Below are 20,613 nucleotides of genomic sequence, written 5' to 3'. Positions count from 1 at the left end.
CTTGCCTTGTCTAATTTTCCAGAGATAAGTGGCATAGTGTGCCATCTCAGCCAGGTTCCCAGGCACCATTGTTCTTCAGAGAGACTTTAAATGACCCACTTCATGGCCTCAGTTTTATCTCCTAGCAAGACCAAGCAAAGGTCTTACATTCAATTCCTTTATTAATCCCCCATGGAGTTTCTTAAGCCATAGTGAATGTGGGAAAGGTTTTTATTCTCTCTACTATAATTACTCCACTCTCTCGAGGAAGCAAGAATAGCTTCATTACTTTTGCTTTTAATAACTATTTTTTCTCCCAGGTATAATTCCTTAAATCCAATTTTCTTCATATATGGCAGTTTTTGGATTTTACTGAATTTTTATTAGGTTATGTTTTTTTATATGCTAAATTGTGAGATTGGGTTAGGTAGTTTTCATAGTACCCTGTTGGTTCAGGATTATATAACCACTTGAATATTTTTTATATATCCTCATGCCATATATATATGATATATATATATATATCAGGTGACAGTTACTTAAAAGATATTTTTGCTTTTTTTTCTTATTTAAGAGAGAATTAATGAATGAAAGTCTTAGTGCTACTTTTATTTGGTTCTTCTTTCCTGAAATCACAGATTCTCATTTTTAGATCTATATGCATCTCTGGGAATATTGATCTGCTAAATACTATCAACTTCTTCTAGCCTTCAGCTTTAAATATCAGCACAGTGATATAAAGGTAAAAGGAGAAATCCCATGGGATGACAAGGTGTTTAATTTTAATTAGGCATGTTAATTAGGTGAGTTTAAGGGGATTTTGATGGCTGAACCTCAATATTTTGATGGCTGGACCTTGGTCGTCAGCCTCAAAAGGAGTAAGTGGCCAAACACAGGTGGTTAGCTTTAGGAATGTAATCTAATGGGTTTTATCAAGGCAGAGGGATTGGGAGAGAAGTGCAAGGTCACACAGAGCCATATGCTCTGTTGAACTAGTGTCCCATCACCAACCTTATTTGGTGGAGCATCTTAGTTGTACCAAGTCTTCAGTATTATTGTGTCCAGTGCTCTGCCTTCCTTGTCTCAGCTGGAAGTTCTTGCCCTTCTCAAGATCTGCCTCCAGAACTCTGGATTCTCTGATGAATCATCAGGTGTTTAGTGTCATAACCATAACACCAATGTTCTAGTACCAGCATTTAACTATCTTTTCAATTAGTTTTTTCCTCACAAAGTGTTCTACCATCTGTATTTTAAAACAACAAATTTCTCATAATTAGTCTCTCCCATCTTCCATCAGTTCTTTCATCCAATAACAGTTATTTTGTAATAGCATTTTATTTGTACTTTAATAAATAAAGCTTGCCTAAAGATAAGATAGTAAAGCCATCCTACTGGTCAGCCTTACAGACCAGTCAGTGTGACATAAACCTTTAGTATCCACACAAGTTTGCCATAGAAACAGGGTGGTATATGCCTTTAATCTTAGTGGTACACACCTTTGATCTGAGCTATAGAGATGATCATAAAATAGGAACAGATAGCTCTCATTTTTAATCTCATTCTAAGATTCTTGGATGCAGGATCACCATTTCAGACTGAAGTAGAGGTAAGAGCCAGGGGCTTGCTGTTTTGCTTTTCTGACTTTCAGGTTGAACTTCAATATCTCTCTCTGAGTTATTGCTTGGAGGGCCCACTTGTTTGTCCCGGCCACCCAGTTAGCTTAGCCCTGAAATAACCACACAGAAATTGTATTATTTAAACACTGTTTGGCCCATTAGCTTTAACTTCTTATTGGCTAACACATCTCAGTTTAACCTATTTCTATTGATCTGTGTACCACCACATGGCAGTGGCTTACCGAGAAAGATTCAGCATGTCTAGCTCTGAAGGTTCCATGGCGGCTCTCTCTGACTCTGTTATCTTCCTTCCAGCATTCTGTTTAATTTTCCCTACCTACCTAAGTTCTGCTCTATCAAAGTCCCAAAGAAGTTTCTTTATTAACCAATGAAAACAACACAAAGAAAGAAGAGCCTCCTATACCACTGAGTTTTTTATTAATTGTGTATCATCATTTAATTTACCTGGTCTCACGTTCTTGTCAAATCTACTTTTCCAAAGATAAGTAAATATAAGGAAGTGTACTGTCTCATCGTGTCTCTTATGCATCCAGTGTTGTTCAGAGACACATTAATAGCCCACTGCTTTGATAGTGAACCCTAGCTTGGCTGAACATAGCGGACAATGAGGACTACTGAGAACTCAAGAACAATGGCAATGGGTTTCTGATCCTACTGCACGTATTGGCTTTGTGGGAGCCTAGGAAGTTTGGATGCTCACCTTACTAGACCTGGATGGAGGTGGGTGGTCCTTGGACTTCCCACAGGGCAGGGAACCCTGATTGCTCTTTGGGCTGACGAGGGAGGGGGACTTGATTGGGGGAAGGGAGGGAAATGGGAGTCGGTGGTGGGGATGAGACAGTAATCCTTAATAAATAAATAAATTAAATAAATAAATAAATAGCCCACTGCTTCGCATCAGCTTTATATCCTACTAGGACAAGGCAATGCTCTTGTATTCTAATCCTTATAACTTACTTTTGTTCTTTTTGATCTTATTTCATCTTCCAGGGAAAGCTTTTCCATGATTTCCCTAGAGTTTTCTCCAGAATCTCTCCTCTAGGTCTATCTTCACTCAGTTAGCATACACTCCCAGATGCTGAATGCAATGCCGAGCATTGTGCTGAATTCTTATGAAGGACACAAAAGATCAGAGAGCATGAATGTTTAACATAGTCCCTCAGACTGTGACACTGCCTGTCACTTCTGAAAGATGAAAACAATGATGAAAATAAAGCATTTCCTTCAAAAAGCTTCAGACTGACAGTGTTGTCGAGAGAAACCTCAGCTGTACCAGTGAAGCATTCCTGAGTACAGAATACACACTTGAGGAGTCCTGTGCCAGATGGGCCTGGCCCAGTTTGGTACCACACGTTGTTCTGTTGTTGCCTTAGGAGTGTGACCCAGAGTGAACATTGTTGCAGCAGATTCTACCCAGCAGTAGCTAGATGCTCTCAGCTAATCACACTGCTAATAGCTGTATTTGGACAGGGAACTCTCAGAATGAGTCTATTTTATGCAACAGTTTAAAATCTTTGTTGAGCTAACATTTTCGAATCCTACAGCATGATTATCATAGCCACTTACTCAACATGCAACTCTTCATTAGCTACTGGGTTTAGGGTTGACAGGACGGTTACTCTGAAGCCAATTTCCATCTCAAATATGAAAATTCAAAAAAAATGACTGCAAGCATCTTTGCACTTAACTTTCTCTATATTGGTAGAGTCAGATGATTTTTGCATCAGCATGGCCTTAAGAAACTGCAGTATTAATTGTTCTACATGAAGAAGGTATTCCACAATTCAGAAATTCTGGTAATAATAATTGAATTAAGGCTATTTTTGAATGCATAAAGTATGGTTGTACTGTTCTGCATATTTTAATACACAAACTCTTTTAACTGGAGTGTAACCATTAAAGCTAATTTCATCATATTAATATTTGTCAAAAGACCACACTAAGGCAACAGAAAAATTAAATGATTTCCCCAAATCGCATGGCACCTATATTTAAATTCTGGCCTCTTACCAGTATTCACACACCTGGCACTCTTTCTATAGACTATCAAGAATAAAATTGTCAACTGGAAATGTTGGTAAAATATATTTTATTAAGCACAAGCATCATGAAGTCATTTTTTTCCCTGTCTTTCAGGTCCCTGCATCCCCAATCCGTGTCACAACGGAGGAACCTGTGAGATAAGTGAAGCTTATCGAGGAGACACATTCATAGGCTATGTTTGTAAATGTCCGCGGGGGTTTAATGGGATTCACTGTCAGCACAGTAAGTTAGTGATATTCAATGTGCTTTTATTTTTATTGATCTAGTGTGTACAAGTCATTACCCTTCTTCTTTGCAGTCAAGTCATAGATGTGTAGAGCAGCACGGAGCCCTGGCATTTTGGCTCATGCTGCCTCTCTACAGTACATGTAATCTCCCATGATGAGGGCTGCTTCAGTCCCCATACTCTGTGTGACTAGCAATTTGCTTGCTAGCCCTTGTCATTAATATTCAATACAAGTTACAATATGTTGTCATTCATGTTGTAATATTTGTCTCTCTCCTTCATACTTGTTCATAAACTACATTCTCCAAGTATTCCAGCGAATATTCTAGTGACTAGGTTAACAAGCAATGCTCAAGAAACTAAGGATACTCTAGGCTCTAAACAATATATAACTCAGTGTTCTCCTTCTTACATGTTGACATTTCTATATGCAAAAATCTCTGGGCGTTCAACAAACATAAAATTTCCTAATGAGGGCCAGGCGGTGGTGGCGCATGCCTTTAATCCCAGCACTCGGGAGGCAGAGGCAGGCAGATCTCTGTGAGTTCGAGGCCAGCCTAATTTACAAGAGCTAGTTCCAGGACAGGAACCAAAAAGCTATGGAGAAACCAACCCTTTCTCAAAAGATCCAAAAAAAAAAAAAAAAGCCTAATGAGAGGCTTTGGACCTTTTCCACTGTGCAATCTCACATGCAGGAAGGCCACAATAAATTCCGAACTGATGACAGATGATCTTACAGAGGTGGCCACATGCATGCTGAATGCAGATGGTGAGCTTGTGTATTGATCGGGACATCAGGGTTCAGGCTAGGGAGACAGCATGGGGTAGGAATAGTGAATATGGAATATTGCCAATTATTACAAAAGTATACTTAGCAAAATGGTTTAGACAAATCTTGTCATATCAGCCCTGTCAGATTTTCAGCCACCTAGAGCAAGCAAGCATATTATGTCTTAACTCTGAGACACTGGAAGCAGCCTGCGATTTCCTACAGTCTTTCCACTATCAGGAATTTGTAGAACTTCTGGAGAAGTTTCCTGTAAGTACTGAAATGCTCTTGTTCCTTACAACTGGCACCTGGCCTTCCTTGAGTGATCTCTAAGTCTCAGATCATTAACAAGCAAATTAGAGACTATTCATTTTCATACCCTACATTCAGAAGTGCCAAGGTTGATTGTCCTTGAAGGTAGAATCACAGCTCATCCTCCACATGGGAGCTTCTCATAACATACCTAGAGAGACTAGGATAGCAACTCTGCCTGCATCTCTGGTGTTTCCTTTCATTCAATCTCATGATGGAAATATGAGAACCATTTCTGCCCGGAGTATAAAGATGTGCTACCAGATGCAAGGCCTGAGGTAGACAACCTTCTTACTCCTGTAATCGAGCATGAACTTCTTGTATTTAGTGCAAAGGATCTCTCCAAAGGAAAAAAACAGATTTTTATCATGGATGTTTTCAAAAATCAACTATGGGGAATAGGTAAAAATCCCTGGCTTCAAAATAGTATAATATACATATTTTTATTGAAAATAATTTTTCATACAATATATTTTGATGGTAGTTTCCCCTCTCCCTACTCCTGCAAGGTACTTCCTACTTCACCACCCACTCAACTCTATGACTTTTCTTCTCTGTTTCTATAGGAAAAGGAGTAAACAACAAAAACAAGTTGGAAAAGAATAAATAAATCAAAGCACAAGAAACACATTCACACTTGAAATTTAAATGTAATCACTTATGCACAGTGTTCAGTTGTGAGTCTGTTCCAGTTCCCAGTTACTGTAAGAAGAAGTTTCTCTGATGATAGCTGAGCAAGACTCTGATCTTTGGTTACATCAGAATTTACATTAGGAGTCATTTTAATGCTATGTTATTTTAACAGAACAATAGAATTTGCTTTTCCACTAGGCCAGATGGCATATCCATTCTAAGGTTCATGGCCACCCAAGCAACCAAGGTACAAAGACTGAGGATTTGGGAACACTTAATCTTAAATCTCAAACCCCTCTCTCAGGGCTCAGAGTGCTCCCATCAGCTCTTCAGTGAACCCTTGGCTGAAAGATTAGAAGATCCAGAACTGCAGGATGACTTCCATATACAACTAGTCAGATGTGCATAAGAACTCACAGAGACTACAACAGCATGTTCAGAGCCAACAAAGTTTCAAGTTAGATGGCCTCTGTCCTAGTTAGGGTTACTATTGCTATGATAGAACACCAAGATGAAAAGCAACTTGGGGAAAATGGGTTTATTTGGCTCAGATGTCCACACTGTCATTGATCCCTGAAAGAAATTAGGACAAAACCTCAAACAGGACAGGAGCCTGTGCAGAAGTTGAAGCAGAGGCCAGGGAGGCATGCTACATACCAACTTGCTCATCTTAGCTTTCTCAACCTGTTTTATTATAGAACCTAAGATCACAAGCAGAGGGTGGCTTCACTCTCAATAGAGTGGCCTCCCCCCATCAATCACTAATTAAAAAAAAAATCCTACAGCTAAAACTTATGTAGGTATTTTTTTCAATCGTGGTGCCCTCCTAGCCTGTGTCAAGCTGACATAAACTAGCCATCTGCCTCTAGCTCCCATGTATGGTTAGATGATCCATTTATTGTCGGACATTAGAGATGGGTCAGTCTAAGATAATGCTTTATCCCATGCACCACAGTGGGACATTCAAGTCTTTTCCCACATTCCCTTATCTCATAATACAGAAACCTGGAATCACAATTTATTCCTGAACTCCAAGTCTTACTTTAAAGCATGAGACTTCCCCCTTTATAGTAACTTACATTCCAAAAACTTTAACTGCCTGCCTCTCAAGAGTTGTAGTGGAAAGCCCAAGGCTATGAAATTCAATTCTGGATTGGTATTTTTATATCTAAATTACCCAGTTTGTCTCCTGTGGCATGCATCATTATAAGAAGTGAGGCAAAAATGGATGAAAGAGGATTGAATCTGGATTTAGAAACTGGGATTTGAGACATGACCTTTACAGTTATTGGAAAAGTGACCTTGAGTCAGTCATTTGACCTTTCCTCAATTGAAAACATATAAATTAAGGTATTGAAGTAGAAATAGGTGACCTTGGGTTCACATAAGTCAGGGGAGTATTATGACTAAATGGAGGCTTGCTCACTGCACAAAGGTTATCAAACCTTCCTCTTTCAGGTGGAATTGGAAAGGATTATACATTGGAAAAGCAGATTTAGAAGTGCTAGAGGCCCTCAGAGATTCTTTAGGTAGGAGAAGTAGAAAGAAATGTTTAATCCCTCGATAGGAAAGACAGAGATGTGAGTCAGTTTTCTATTCTCATAACAGCTTTATGACCCAGATATTTCTTAAGGCATTGCTACCCAAGGTGTGATGAGATCTCAGCACCACCCATAAGCATTTTAGAAAAGTAGATTAATTATAACTTAACTGAGTAGAATTTGTGTTTGATCATGATCCCCTAGTTGATCAACACACACACACACACACACACACACACACACATTGATAAATCATTCATCGGACTTGAAAAATCTACATGTACCATTTCAGAAAGAAGAAATGATTTCCACCTTCTGTTATATAGTAATAGATATTAGACAAAGCATTTATTAAGGTTTTTGAAATCAAACTATTTCAAAAGTCAATAAATTGAGAAGTGTACTAATAACCCAGTGATATTTTTAATTCATATGTAGCATACTTTTATTTATACAAATAAAATGTAGCATTTTTATTGAAAATAGATTGCTTTTCATACAACATATTTTTGATTACTAGTACCTAGCTCCCTTAAGTTTCTCCCAGCTCCTCTTATTCCCAACTATAGAATCCTCCCTATTTCCTGCTCACCCAATTCATGCTATTTCTTTCTCTCATTAGAATATAAACAGGCATAGAAATATTTTATTAGGAAAAGAGAAGAAATAATTACTAATTCAATTCATATGATAGATTGTGAACTAAATATACTTTTGAATATATATTTATAAACAATCAAAAATAACTTTCTGATACATGATTGATAATGTATGTTAATAAATTTATTTTAGGAAGAACTTAGCCAAGGGATAATTACAAAAATCTTTTCCAGTGCCAACACTAATAATACTAATACGTTAGGACTAAATTGATAAAAATATATACACTTTATTCTTAGAATAGTTTTATTTTACAGAAAAATGAACAGGGAATATGGAAAACCCCATTTATCTCTCCTTCTGTAATTATGCCCTAATTTTAGCATTTTAGCTCGCATAATATGTATTTTTGTAAATTAATTTTGATGCAGCAGTTTGGTTTGGTTTGTTTGGAGGCAGGGTTTCACTATTCAGCTATTGACTAGACTGGATTTCAATACATAGATTGCTAGATTTCAATATATATATCGAAAGGCCTCAAACTGCCAGAGATGCCCCTGCCTCTGTCTGCTGAGTACTGCCGTTAAAGGTGTGTTCCACAACTCTCAACTTTTTCTACAGTTCTGTCAACTAAAGTCCACACTGTATATTTGAGTCTACACTTTTTATCATATACTTACATGTGACTATAAAAGTCAAAAATATATGTCCACTGGGTCACACAAAACAGTTTTACTTAGCTAAATATTCCAATTTTCTAGCTATGTATCTTTTCTTGTTCAGCCCTTGTGATTTGAATAAGTATGGCCCCCACAGACTTATGTGTTTGAATGCTTTACCCAGAGGGAGTGGCACTATTAAGAGGTGTGGCCTTTTTGGAGGAAGCCTGTTGCTATGGAGGTAGGCTTTGAGGTCTTACATGTTCAAGCTAAGTCCAGTGTGACACACAGTTCCTTCTGCTGCCTGTGAATCAAGATCTAGAACTCTCAGCTTCTTTTCTAGCATCATGTATGCATGCACAGCACCTTGACCCACCAACACGATAATGGACTAAACCTCTGAAACTATAAGCTAGCCCCAATTATATGTTTTCCTCTGTAAGAGTTGCCATGGTCATAGTGTCTCTTCACAGCAATAGAAACTCTAAGATAACGTTTTACCTTTAATAGGTGCTGACACTGTATTTCGTCTCCGTAGTTGTGCCTTTTTCAGTTTGTTAAATGGTGAGAATCTTAAAGTGTGTTGTCTTTCAAGTAGATAATTATTACTTTAAAATATCTATTTAGGGTTCCTCTATAATATAGTCTATATTTTTGTGGTTAATTTATTTTTTAAAAATGCTCATGTTCTACAGTTTTACCAGTTTTGTTTCCACATTTGTCTACTAGAATATATTTTGCCTTCTTAACTCTTTTTGTTTGGGGGAAAATAAATAAAGCTACCTGTGCAGAGTTTTGGTGGGCCCACATTTTCAGCTCATTTCACTAAACCTGGAATGGAGTTCAGGTGGTGGATTGGAGGGCAGAAGTACACTCAGTTTGGTTAGAAAATATTTTAAATCTCCTTATTGCATGGCATACTCACCAGCAATGAGTTACAGACTGTTGTACACTTTAATCAGCATTTGTTTCTGATAGTTTTGCATTTTAGCCATTACATGGATTTTTAATTATATCAGAAATGTAATGAAATTATAACCTTATAAGATTTTTGTAATAATGTTAAGTATTAGGTTTGATGGAAAAATTATATTTGTTTTTAAAATGACAAAGAACGTATGTGACATGCACAGACCAACTTTGATATGTGTGTAAATTAAATCATACAAATTACAGGATGAATTGGTGTCTAATTTAGTTGTCAAGACAGTAGGCTTCTAAAAGGTTTTCATAAGCATAGAGTATTCTACAAGATGCTGCATTTAGAGTGTGCTCAAAGTACTCATATTTTTGCTTGTTGCTTAGTAACAAATCTAATGCTGTTGAGGAGGACTATATCTTCATTACCAGGACTCTGCCTATCTTCCCAAGGAAGCATTCTCCCAACCTGCACGCTCAGTTCCACTGCTTTCAGTTTCTTCCTCTTCAGAAAAGAAAGGCTGGCCTTGAAGCCAGCCAAGCTCAGGAGTTAAATGGTTGGCTTATTAAAGACACAGTCCATGTTATTAGGTTAGCTCAAGATAGAAAGCTTTGTAACCTTCTTTCTCTCTGAAAAAGTTGCCCGGAAAAAATAAAAATGTAGAATATAACATTTTCTCTTTATAGATTTTGCTGCCTACTGTAAAACAGGCTGATCTCAATTTTGAGTTATAGATGTTTAGTTTAACACTTTCAGCTACTGTTCACTGTACTCATGACTCATTTCATTTTTATAAACTGCAAAATTCATTTTTATTATATTTAGGAAATAATATTTGTTACTTCAATAATTAATGGTAATTGTATCTAATCATGTTTGACAATTACATATTTTTTATTGTTTCTATGCAATTATTTTCCTATTTCTACCCTATAGAATCAGAATATTTGGCAAAAATGTTGGACTTCATGCCTCATAAATTTTTTACTTTTTACTATTTGCCATTAGACTATAATCACATCATTATTCCCTTGCCTTCCCATTTATGCCTTCTTGCTCTAATTCAAATCCATAGACTCTTTTTCCACTAATTCTTGTTACATGTGTGTGTGTGTATGTGTGTGCGAGTGCGAGTGTGTGTGTGTGTGTGTGTGTATTCTTCAATACATAAGTACAACCTTCTCGGTCTGTGTATGTTAGTTTTCAGTACCCATGTAATCTTTAGCTGCCTCAAACTTAACGGCCACTAACTTACTGACTACCCATCTATCTACAGTGTCATATCTACAGGAAGCAGCAATTTATAGGGGACATTATGGATTAAACCTGGCTTTGAAATAATCTTGATCAATAGATGAATGGCCATTTGACATTTAATCATTCAGAACTTCAGAATTGCTCATCAGATTTCTCAATTCAACAGAAGCTTACTGAAGTTTTGCTGCCTTGTGTACTGGAAACATGATGTGTACAAATATTGAAGTAAATAGTTTTTGTCTTACCTGCCTACATTGGGTAATTTTAGGATCCTAGGCGTTGTCTATGCACTCACTTTAAAACGCTTACAGCTTAATGCTGGGAAAAAGAGGGGTAAAGTCAGAGAGAAGCCATGGAGCTGACACTTTAGCCGGTAAGTCACAGCCAAGCAACGATACACAGATTAATAGAAATGGGTTAAATTAAGATTTATGAGTTAATCAATAAAAAGTTAGAGCTAATGGGCCAAGCAGTGATTTAATTAATACAGTTTTTCTTTGATTATTTCTAAGCTAATTAGCCAAGAACTAACTAGCGGCCTCTTTCCAAATAACGTGCATGGTTTATGAAGCCATACATGGTTAATGAAGACTTGAGTAGATGTGTACAATGTTCATATTTGAAAAATTATTTAACATAGATTACATGAATATCATAAACATTTATTTTTTACTAATGAACTTGAGTAGGAAATAAATTACCTTTTGTTGGACTATATAATACATTTTTATCATTTCTAATATGCATTATTACAGTATTTTTTCTGTTGTCTACGGCTTGACTAAGATAGGATCTAAAATTTAAAAAGCATCAATAACAAAACACATATTTAGGTACTGATTTCTAGATAAGTATTAAAACAATGGCTTGTAAATGTATGATGATAAGGTTTCCCTCCCATCTACCATTTCCTGGATAATCACTCTAATCCTCAATATTAATTACAAACTGTTTGGCCAATGGCTCACGCTTATTACTAAATAGCTTTCACAACTTAAATTAACCCTTTTCTAGTAATCTGTTTATTTTCATGTGGTCCATGACTTACTGGTAATGGTCTGACATCTTCTCCGACAGCTACTGACATTTCCCTGACTCTGTCTTCTTTTGCTCTGTATCTTTGCTTAGATTTCCCTTCTGGCTCTATTCTGGCTGGCTATTGACCAAATCATCTGCTTTATTAACCAATAGTAATAAAACATGCTCACAGCCTACAGAGAGATATCCCATATCCACATGTATGCTATGTGCATGTGTAGAGATCAGACATAACCTGAGTGAATTTCTCCTCCCCATCTTCTATATGGTTCTGGGATCAAACTCAAGTAACCAAGCATGGAAACAAATGCCTTTACCCTCTGAGTCTTCTCACTGATTCAAACTATATATATAAAATTCATAAAGTCCAACCCAGAGATAAGAAACTACTTGCAAGTGATGGTTGTTGGGTATGGAAAAGTAAGGTTTTGTCCAGGATGTGTCCACTGAAAGGCACATATGGATCAATAGATTTCTTTCTATATCCTTACACATACATGAAATCCTAAATGGACTCAGCACTAAATACTCTCTATTTAAAATAGAAGATAAGAAAGCACATAAAATTCTGAGGAAAAAGAAGTGGTGGGGGATAAGGAGTGAATCTTAAGGCAGGAAATGGAGCTTTGATGAAAACATTATATAAATATACAAAATTCAAGAGCAGTAAAATATATTAGAAAAGAGACACTTGACAAAATCAGTCACCCCGTGCTGATTTTTATCAAGTGTAGGACTGTATCATGCCCGATAGTGCACGCCCAGGCCACATGCTCTGCTCCCTACCTACTAGGAGCTAGCATTTCCTCACAGGGACTGATCGAAGCCTCTTCATATCTGTGTTATCCTATGCTTGCCTGGTTTGTTTTTTATTGTGCACAAGTTGTTTTCATGCTGCTGTAAAGTAAAAGGTCTGCAGTATAAATAAATAATCCAAACTGTAATTTTCAGCTAAGATACAACCATAAAAATCAACTGACAATACATTATCATTTTGTCTTTCAAGTTAGCTGAGTTATAATTGTACGGTACAGTTGACTTTCAAGAAAACATTTCAAAGAAAGATGTAAATCAAAACTAATATAATTACAAGATAAAATACAATAATCGTTTTCGAAAATAAGGGCATAATTTACATTGTAATGAGAAATCTGGACATCAACATTGTATTGAGCGAATATTTACCAGTGTTGGCTTTAGGATCTAACTTGATTGATTTTGGCTCTCATTTTCCTTATTGATTTAGTAATCATATTACAGCATATATATATGTATATATCTTGAAGATGAATTAACTTTTGTAATTCAGAAACTTTTAATAATTTTAATGACAACTCAGAATAGTTCTAAATGAAAGTATCTTACCCTTAATGAACTGAAAAATACTATTTTATGTGGAAAGTAAAGGAATTGCTTGGCTTTTGTATTAAGATAAATACAGTTTATCTGGATGATGAACACTGGCATATATGATGAAATGAGAGCTCATATATACCAGGGATTAAATACAGGCCTTAGTATGTCATACAGATTTGAATTTGTAATTCTAATAAGTCCTAGTTTTCTTCCCATGTGAGTTATTTTTCTCAATTGTATGAATGACCATTTAGATAATTACTAGAAATTTAAAGCAGGAAAAAAGAATTTTGGCTTAGATTATGAGAGAATGGTGATGTCCACTGTGGTCAGGAATACATAGCTGAGGAGGCAGCAACTGATGAAGCTGATGGCATAATAGCTGCATTGAAGAGTAGAAGATTGATACTCAACTTTCTTTCTCATTTTTTCATTGTTACTCAATCTAGGAATCTAGTATACTTCATACTGCTCAAATTGGGTTTGGACTTTCTCTTTTAAGTTAAACATTCTTGGAACATTGTCACAGAAATATCAGATGTATGTATCTAAGGTGACTATGAGTCTATCAAAACAATGATGAGGGTCAGCTCACAGTTTCAGTTTAGCAGAAATCACTGGATTGATTGCTACTTACTAGATTTCATCTAAAAATTCCTGGACAATTTAAAGTATCTGAAAGTGCTTTTGTGCAAATATGAAATTTATGCATTTGTAATTTATTCATCATCATCTCAGTCACTGGTTTTCCAAAATACTCTTTCCTTTCAGCATGACAGAAGGAATCAGGACTAAAATAAATACTGAATATATATGAGCTTGTTATGGCATAGAGGAGTGAAACACTAAACTCCTCAGCTTAAAAAGTAAGGACTAATTATGCTATAATTTCTTTCAGCAACAGGTGTCTTAGGGAGAGAAAGCGAGAGAGTCACACACTAACCAAGCATGGAGAGAGGGGAGACGCTGCTAATGCTAGTGCTCTTATTTTCTTTTTAGAAGGATTAAGACATCTGGGCCTGATGCCTCTGTGTGTTCTGTGATTTGTTAAAAACTATCCAGATTCCATTTCCCCCTACCCCCATCTTCTCAACCAAACCACCATTTCCAGTGTGACGTTATGCTAACGTTTTGCTGTCTGTACACTTGTCCCTTGTTTATCACCAGTATAGACAGCTTAAATGACTGCCTTAAACGAGACTTTACATTGGGTCATTTCTGTATTCAAAAACATCCAGGGTAACCTAGCATGCTAAAGTTGAATCCAAACTGCTTTGCTAAGAGCCAAAGTGTTGGACCTGCTGATCTCCCTGACCATCTTTCACCATCTCATGTTCTAACGATTTTCTCTCGGTGAGGAAAATGGTGACTAACCACGAAAGCTATTTTATCTAATACAGACTAACAACATTGAAATCTATTGAGCATCCTTCTTAAGTATAGATGGCTCAAAACTACACTACAGATTTATATTTCTGTTTTTATTCATAGTTGTCTTATTATTTAGGGAATTCACTATAATCTATTTCAACTGATATACGTATGAAAATTATGTACATTAAAAATAAATCAGTATTTTCAGCTTTCCCATTTGGCCTTCATGTGTAATGAGGAAATCACAGCATGATATAACCAGAAGTAACCAGAGTCTCACATAGCAACTTCAGAAGATCCATTCTACTCAGTGGCAAGCAATGATTCCATGTTTCTCTTTAAAGTTACACAAATAATTTGTTTTATTTTGATAGATTAAGAAATGGAATTCATATCAACATTTCATAGATATGTTGTTACTTGAGAATAATATGTGTGATATTTCTCAATATGGATAGTCATTTTCTATATCTCCATTTAAAAATATATGTCTCTCTCTACATATATACATATATATACATATGTAGTAAATCTTGACATGATATTTTATTCCTATAAATGACAAAAGAATCTGTGTTACTATAAAATTACTGATTTTACCAAAAATTTTATTAATTGATTGACTCAAGATGGATAATTTTGATTCTCAGTTTTACTGAGTAATTTCTTAACTCCTGTGGCATTGGCTCCTTGACTCTCTATGACTTTCTCATTTATAAGTTCACCTTAGATAAATAATACATAGTTATATTTAGAGTCTCTTATGTAAAAACTAAACAAAAATGAATATATCTATGTTTCTTGAGGGAACTAAACTGTTACTAAGCTATTTTTAAGTGATGCATGAAGTTCAAGGCTGTATAATTTTTTTCAACTTGGAGTATAGTCATGCAATAATACAAATGATACCTTTCATCTAAGAACACAATGTTTTTCTTTCCTCTTAAGAGCTACTGAATTGAAGAAAATATTTATAGCTAGCTATCTTTCTGATACAGTTTATGACTTGACAGTTTCAAATTGTTTGGAGTATATTTAAAGTTAACCTCCCAGTGATTTTATGGGTTTTAGGTACTTCAGTCGATTTGGTTCTGTGGCTTGAAAGTACAGCATCTTTTTGGGGTTCAAACTCTTTGTCCAACTTTTAGCTTCCTGTGCTTTGTCAATTCAAATTCGACAGCTTTGGTGGATTTTTGAAGCCATCCACATTCTTTCTTTCAAACACTTTCTTTAAAAGTTATGATTTATATTAAGCATATAATCACTAATTAAGGGACTAGAACACTATGAAGCAAGGGTATAAAGAAGTAAGATGATAGATTCTGTTTTACATTCATTAAGATTTCTTAGAATATAGTAGATTTGAACTGATGCTTCGACATCTATGATTCCTGTGAACAAACAGAACCTCTGGCTGACACCATTCTGGACCATGACAGGGCAAAGGCAAAAATGCTTAGGGGATAAGACAGAGATTCCAAAATATGACAGTGAAGGAATGAGAGTGGATTCCCTGTGGAACCGACTCATCTCCCCGAAACAAGCAGCTCTATGCTTTTGGAGGCATGGAGTCTTACAGCAACTTCCAGGGAATCTCCCTCATTCTACTGCCTCATGGACACAAAACAAAATGGTATAATGGCAAATCACTGAAGGGGACTATGTGTGTGGAATTCTCAGTAGTGAAATAGCATGAAATTGCCTCACGAAGACAAAGAACCTATAATTGAGTTTCTGTTACAGCCACATTAACATAAGCATGAAGTAAGACTCTCATCTATAATACCAGAGATAGAAAAACACGGTGTTTAGATGAAGATATTCTACAATAAGAAAAATAATGCATCCCTCATTTTTTCCCAGCTCCTTTTTTTTTATTAAAAATTTCTGCCTCCTTCCCGCCTCTCTTTTCCCTCCCCCTCCCCCCACTCCCCATTCTCCATTCCCCTCCCCATACCTCTCTAGTCCAAAGAGCAGTCAGGGTTTCCTGCCCCGTGGGAAGTCCAAGGTCCTCTCCACTCCATCCAGGTCTAAGAAGGTGAGCATCCAAACAGGCTAGGCTCCCACAAAGCCAGTACATGCAGTAGGATCAAAACCCATTGCCATTGTCCTTGGCTTCTCAGCAGCCCTCATTATCCGCCATGTTCAGAGAGTCCGGTTTTATCCCATGCTTTTTCAGTCACAGTCCAGCTGGCCTTGGTGAGCTCCCATTAGATCAGCCCCACCGTCTCAGTGGGTGGGTGCACCCCTCGCGGTCCTGACTTCCTTGCTCATGTTCTCCCTCCTTCTGCTCCTCATTTGGACCTTGAAAGCTCAGTCCAGTGCTCCAATGTGGGTCTCTGTTTCTATCTCCATCAATCGCCAGATGAAAGGTTCTATGGTGATATGAAAGATATTCATTAGTATGGCTATAGGATAGGGCCATTTCAGGCTCTCTCCTTAGCTGCCCGAGGACCTAGCTGAGGACATCTCTCTGGATTCCTGGGAACCCTTCTAGAGTCAAGACTCTTGCCAACCCTAAAATGATTCCCAGCTCCTTTTATGCCAGCAGTAAGCTCTGCCTTAAACTTCAAACCAGAAACCTTCCTCTAACATGCACTGCACAGTACAGGCCTAACAGCTCCCAGGAGCACACACACCTAGGGACATGTTCTGTCTCCCAGTGGCAGAATATTTTCCCAAATGCCACTGAGTATAAAGGCCTGTAAGAGTTTCTTCTCTAGGTCTGTTCTTCCATGGATGGACCATGCCAATTAATATATCCATTCCCCAGATCAGCAGCAGGTATACACAGCTGTCAGTGTATACCTGAGGGTGAAGCAAATTGTGGAGTTTGGAAATGGGCATCCTTCAAGATGTGTACATTTAGAACTGTCTGACACACATTGCCTTTTTTCCATTTATTTTATGGAACTCAGAGGCACGAAAGTTCTAAATTTGAGCACAGCCTCCTACATTTTAATAAAGCAAACATACACACATTTAAAATACTTTATTCACATATTTATAACTTTTAGCTATCCATCATTATGGTGGTTGGCATTCCAAAGAAGCTTTGCCAATGCTCAGAGTCCCAGATTCCCATAGACTACAACGATCCCAAAATGTAGCAGGTGTAAGCAAGGAAAGAGAAGTCCCAAATTTAATATCCTTTTGAATTTATACACAGTACATGGAATTATCTTGCTATTTAAGCTACAATTGGGGAATTGCTTATTAAATGAAAATATGCTCAAGGCATCCTATTGCCTAAAATGAATAAAAATCTCAGTGAAGTTTTTGAAAAGATAATAAAGACTCAGAAGCCAACAAATACCAAGTGTTTATCTAAGAAAAACTTTTGACCTTTTTTTTTTATTATTTTATAGCCTGGATCACTCTTTAGATGAAGAAAGCAGCAGTGATTTTATGTTTCGAAAGAGACTGCTCTCATAGTCGTGCAGTGGTTCTACCACATGCCCACATTACCCAGACCTGAGTACAACCTGGTATTACGAAGCCTAGGTTTCCAAAGGAGGAATCCTGAAGCCCAGAAAAAATAATTTTATTAGTTCCTCTAAAAGAGAAAATAAATATGAAAAGAATAAATAATACAATTATCTTTCTATAAACATTGAAATGTGACTAATATAGTTCTATCAACCACTAGACTGATATGTATTCTTAATTTATATATTGACTCAGACTACCATAGTGAAAACAAAATAAAACCAATGCATGTGCACACACTTTCAAAAAATAGCTATAAAAACTCCTGTGTTCTGGCTTCTATATACGAATTTAAGGTAAGCTAAATTACAAATGCAGATTATTTACTTTAGATACAAGTTGTCTTTCAACACTTTGTGTGATTGTAAATTTCTTTTTTTTGTTGTTGTTGTTGAAAAAAATTTCTGCCTCCTCCCTGCCTCCCATTTCCCTCCTTCTCCTCCTACTCCTCTCTCCCTCCCCCACTCCTCTCTCCCTCCCCCTACTCCATTCTTCCTCCCTCTCTAGTCTGAAGAGCAGTCTGGATTCCCTGCCCTGTGGGAAGTCCAAGGTCCTCCCCACCTCCATCCAGGTCTAGGAAGGTGAACATCCAAACAGGCTAGGGTCCCACAAAGCCAGTTCATGCAGTAGGATCAAAACCTAGTGCCATTGTCCTTGGCTTCTCATCAGCCTTCATTGTCCACCATGTTCAGAGAGTCCGGTTTCATCCCATGCTTATTCAGTCCCAGTCCTGCTGGACTTGGTGAGCTCCCAATAGATAAATGTCTATTCATTAAATTGTATGGTAGAGGTGCGGAAATCGGATCTCCTGGGAGCCCTGTTGCTAAATATTCAAACCTGTCAGTTTACAGAGAGACAATGGAGATATATTTAAAATATCACAAAAGTATATGTTGTTTATTTTCATTTTTCCGTGTATAATCTGTGATAGGCATGTAGTATATGATTTTATGAGTTTTGTAATAAAGAGGTCGTGGAAGGGAAATAAAATGATTGTAAAAGTTTTAAAGACTACATCAATACTCTATACATTGAGAATCAAACAGGCATGCAAAAATAAAAAGTTATAGAATTGGATTCCATAAGTTTGAGGCTGAAAAATTAAGGTAAATTACAGAATTTATTCGCTAGTACATGCTTTTATGTGAAATTTTTCCTGAAGATCTTAGTATAAAAACTTCAGGATATAAACGCCAAGATTATCATATTTATTTATTTTTGTCTTATTTTATATTATCCACCTTACTTATGAATAAGTAGTAAGCAAACACAAGCTGCTTTACCAATATGTAGCATTAAACAATGCTGCCTCATGTTTGTTAGTAGACCCCCAAATTTTTGCTTTGGCAAACAGTGTATCTTGTTGATTTTCTGAGTCCCCTTTCATCTCCAGGGACTTCTATTTGTAGCCAAATTCAGGACTTGTCTCTGAGAAACAGCTGACATGTTTAGATATGTATGAATGTAACTAAAGTTTTTTTGTTTTGTTTTGTTTTGCTGGTGGAAACTGAATAAGTTATATTCTCAGTATTGACTTTCATTTCTTTCAGTGCCAGCACTAATCATGAAAGTTTCAGAACAGCCTTCTCCTTCTGGGTGAAAATGTCAATTGCTAAGACCTTGAAGGTTACCTACTTTTGTGAATTGTCAGATAAGAGTGGAGAAATGAGAATGCCAAAATGTTACATTACCCTGCACAAAGTAATTGATAGATGCATAAGCCAGTCATATTTCATTTACTTTCACTGTCAGTTTTATTCTGGTTTTATAAATGTGCTTCCTTTTTTTCTGTTTTCTCAGATGTAATGAAGCTTGTTGTGTCTCAGTCTTGTCTGTGTACTATTTTAATGTTTTAATTAAATGCATCATGCTGCTTTGTTAGAGCAACACTTTGTTCAGTTATATATCCTAGCTACTATTTTCTAGAAAATTTCAGATAATCCCAGTTTATTGGCATCAAAATATGCAATATTCTATGCTGAGACATTGTTTTATTTTAGTTATCCTTTCTAAATACAAATGCATTTGTAAATTATGCATTTTGAATTTTATATGCTCTTATCTTTAAATGTATAATCCAACTGTATAAGAACTAATTGCAAGTGAAGAGCAAATGTTCCAACAGAATTTAAGAATAAAAATAACCATTAACATATCCATACCTATGTCTACATAGGCTTCATACAAAGATTAGGCACGTGGGTAACACAGATGTAGTTGGGAATATAGTATTAGTTATATTGAGTGAGCAAAATTGAAAGGGCAAAAGAGATAATGTGATGGAAAATAGAAAGAGTTTATATTTCAAAGAATAGTATTTTATAGAGGAAAATGAAATAATATTGCCAGTAAAAAAAGTTGATATAAACATATACTTATTCACATATGTTTTCTTAAAACCTTTGAAAGTTCCTGACCTCTTCTAATCACCCCAGTCCTGTGGTTCATGATGTTTCTGTACAGTACTTTGGGAAAAGCTGGCCATGTTTTCTCCTATACACATCTCAGCATCAAGGGGCTGAAGCAGGAAAATCAAGAGTTCAGGGCCGGACTATACTACACAATGAGATTCTGTCTCATTTAATAAATTAAAAGACAGGCAATAGTGGTCTGAATATTATTCAATAGATTACTATTTCACATGTGAAATGAACATATGACTATTTCAGAAGCAACCAGGTAATTCCTCTAAAATTCATTTATTTATTTATTTATTTATTTATTTATTTATTTGTTTATGAATTAATTAAAGATTTCTGTCTCTTTCCCTCCGCCGCCCTC

At 36.4% G+C, this 20,613-nt stretch overlaps 1 protein-coding gene across 2 annotated transcripts in view; it reads left to right on the top strand.

Annotated features, from left to right (window-relative positions):
* The window catches only part of Edil3 (EGF like repeats and discoidin domains 3), a 415,229-nt gene that overhangs the window by 183,644 nt on the left and 210,972 nt on the right, over positions 1 to 20,613 (top strand). For both annotated transcript variants that reach the window (XM_050119861.1, XM_050119860.1), the window contains one exon: positions 3,753 to 3,881. In XM_050119861.1, coding sequence (XP_049975818.1) covers positions 3,753 to 3,881 — 129 coding nt within the window. The remainder of the gene's footprint in view (positions 1 to 3,752; positions 3,882 to 20,613) is intronic.

The sequence above is a fragment of the Alexandromys fortis genome, unplaced genomic scaffold, assembly GCF_014885135.2.
Source record: "Alexandromys fortis isolate MF-2015 unplaced genomic scaffold, M_Fortis_MF-2015_v1.1 scaffold_132, whole genome shotgun sequence".
Classification (NCBI taxonomy): Eukaryota; Metazoa; Chordata; class Mammalia; order Rodentia; family Cricetidae; genus Alexandromys; species Alexandromys fortis.
The sequence above is the reverse complement of the archived record's forward strand: the minus strand, read 5'-3'. Positions and strand labels throughout refer to the sequence as shown.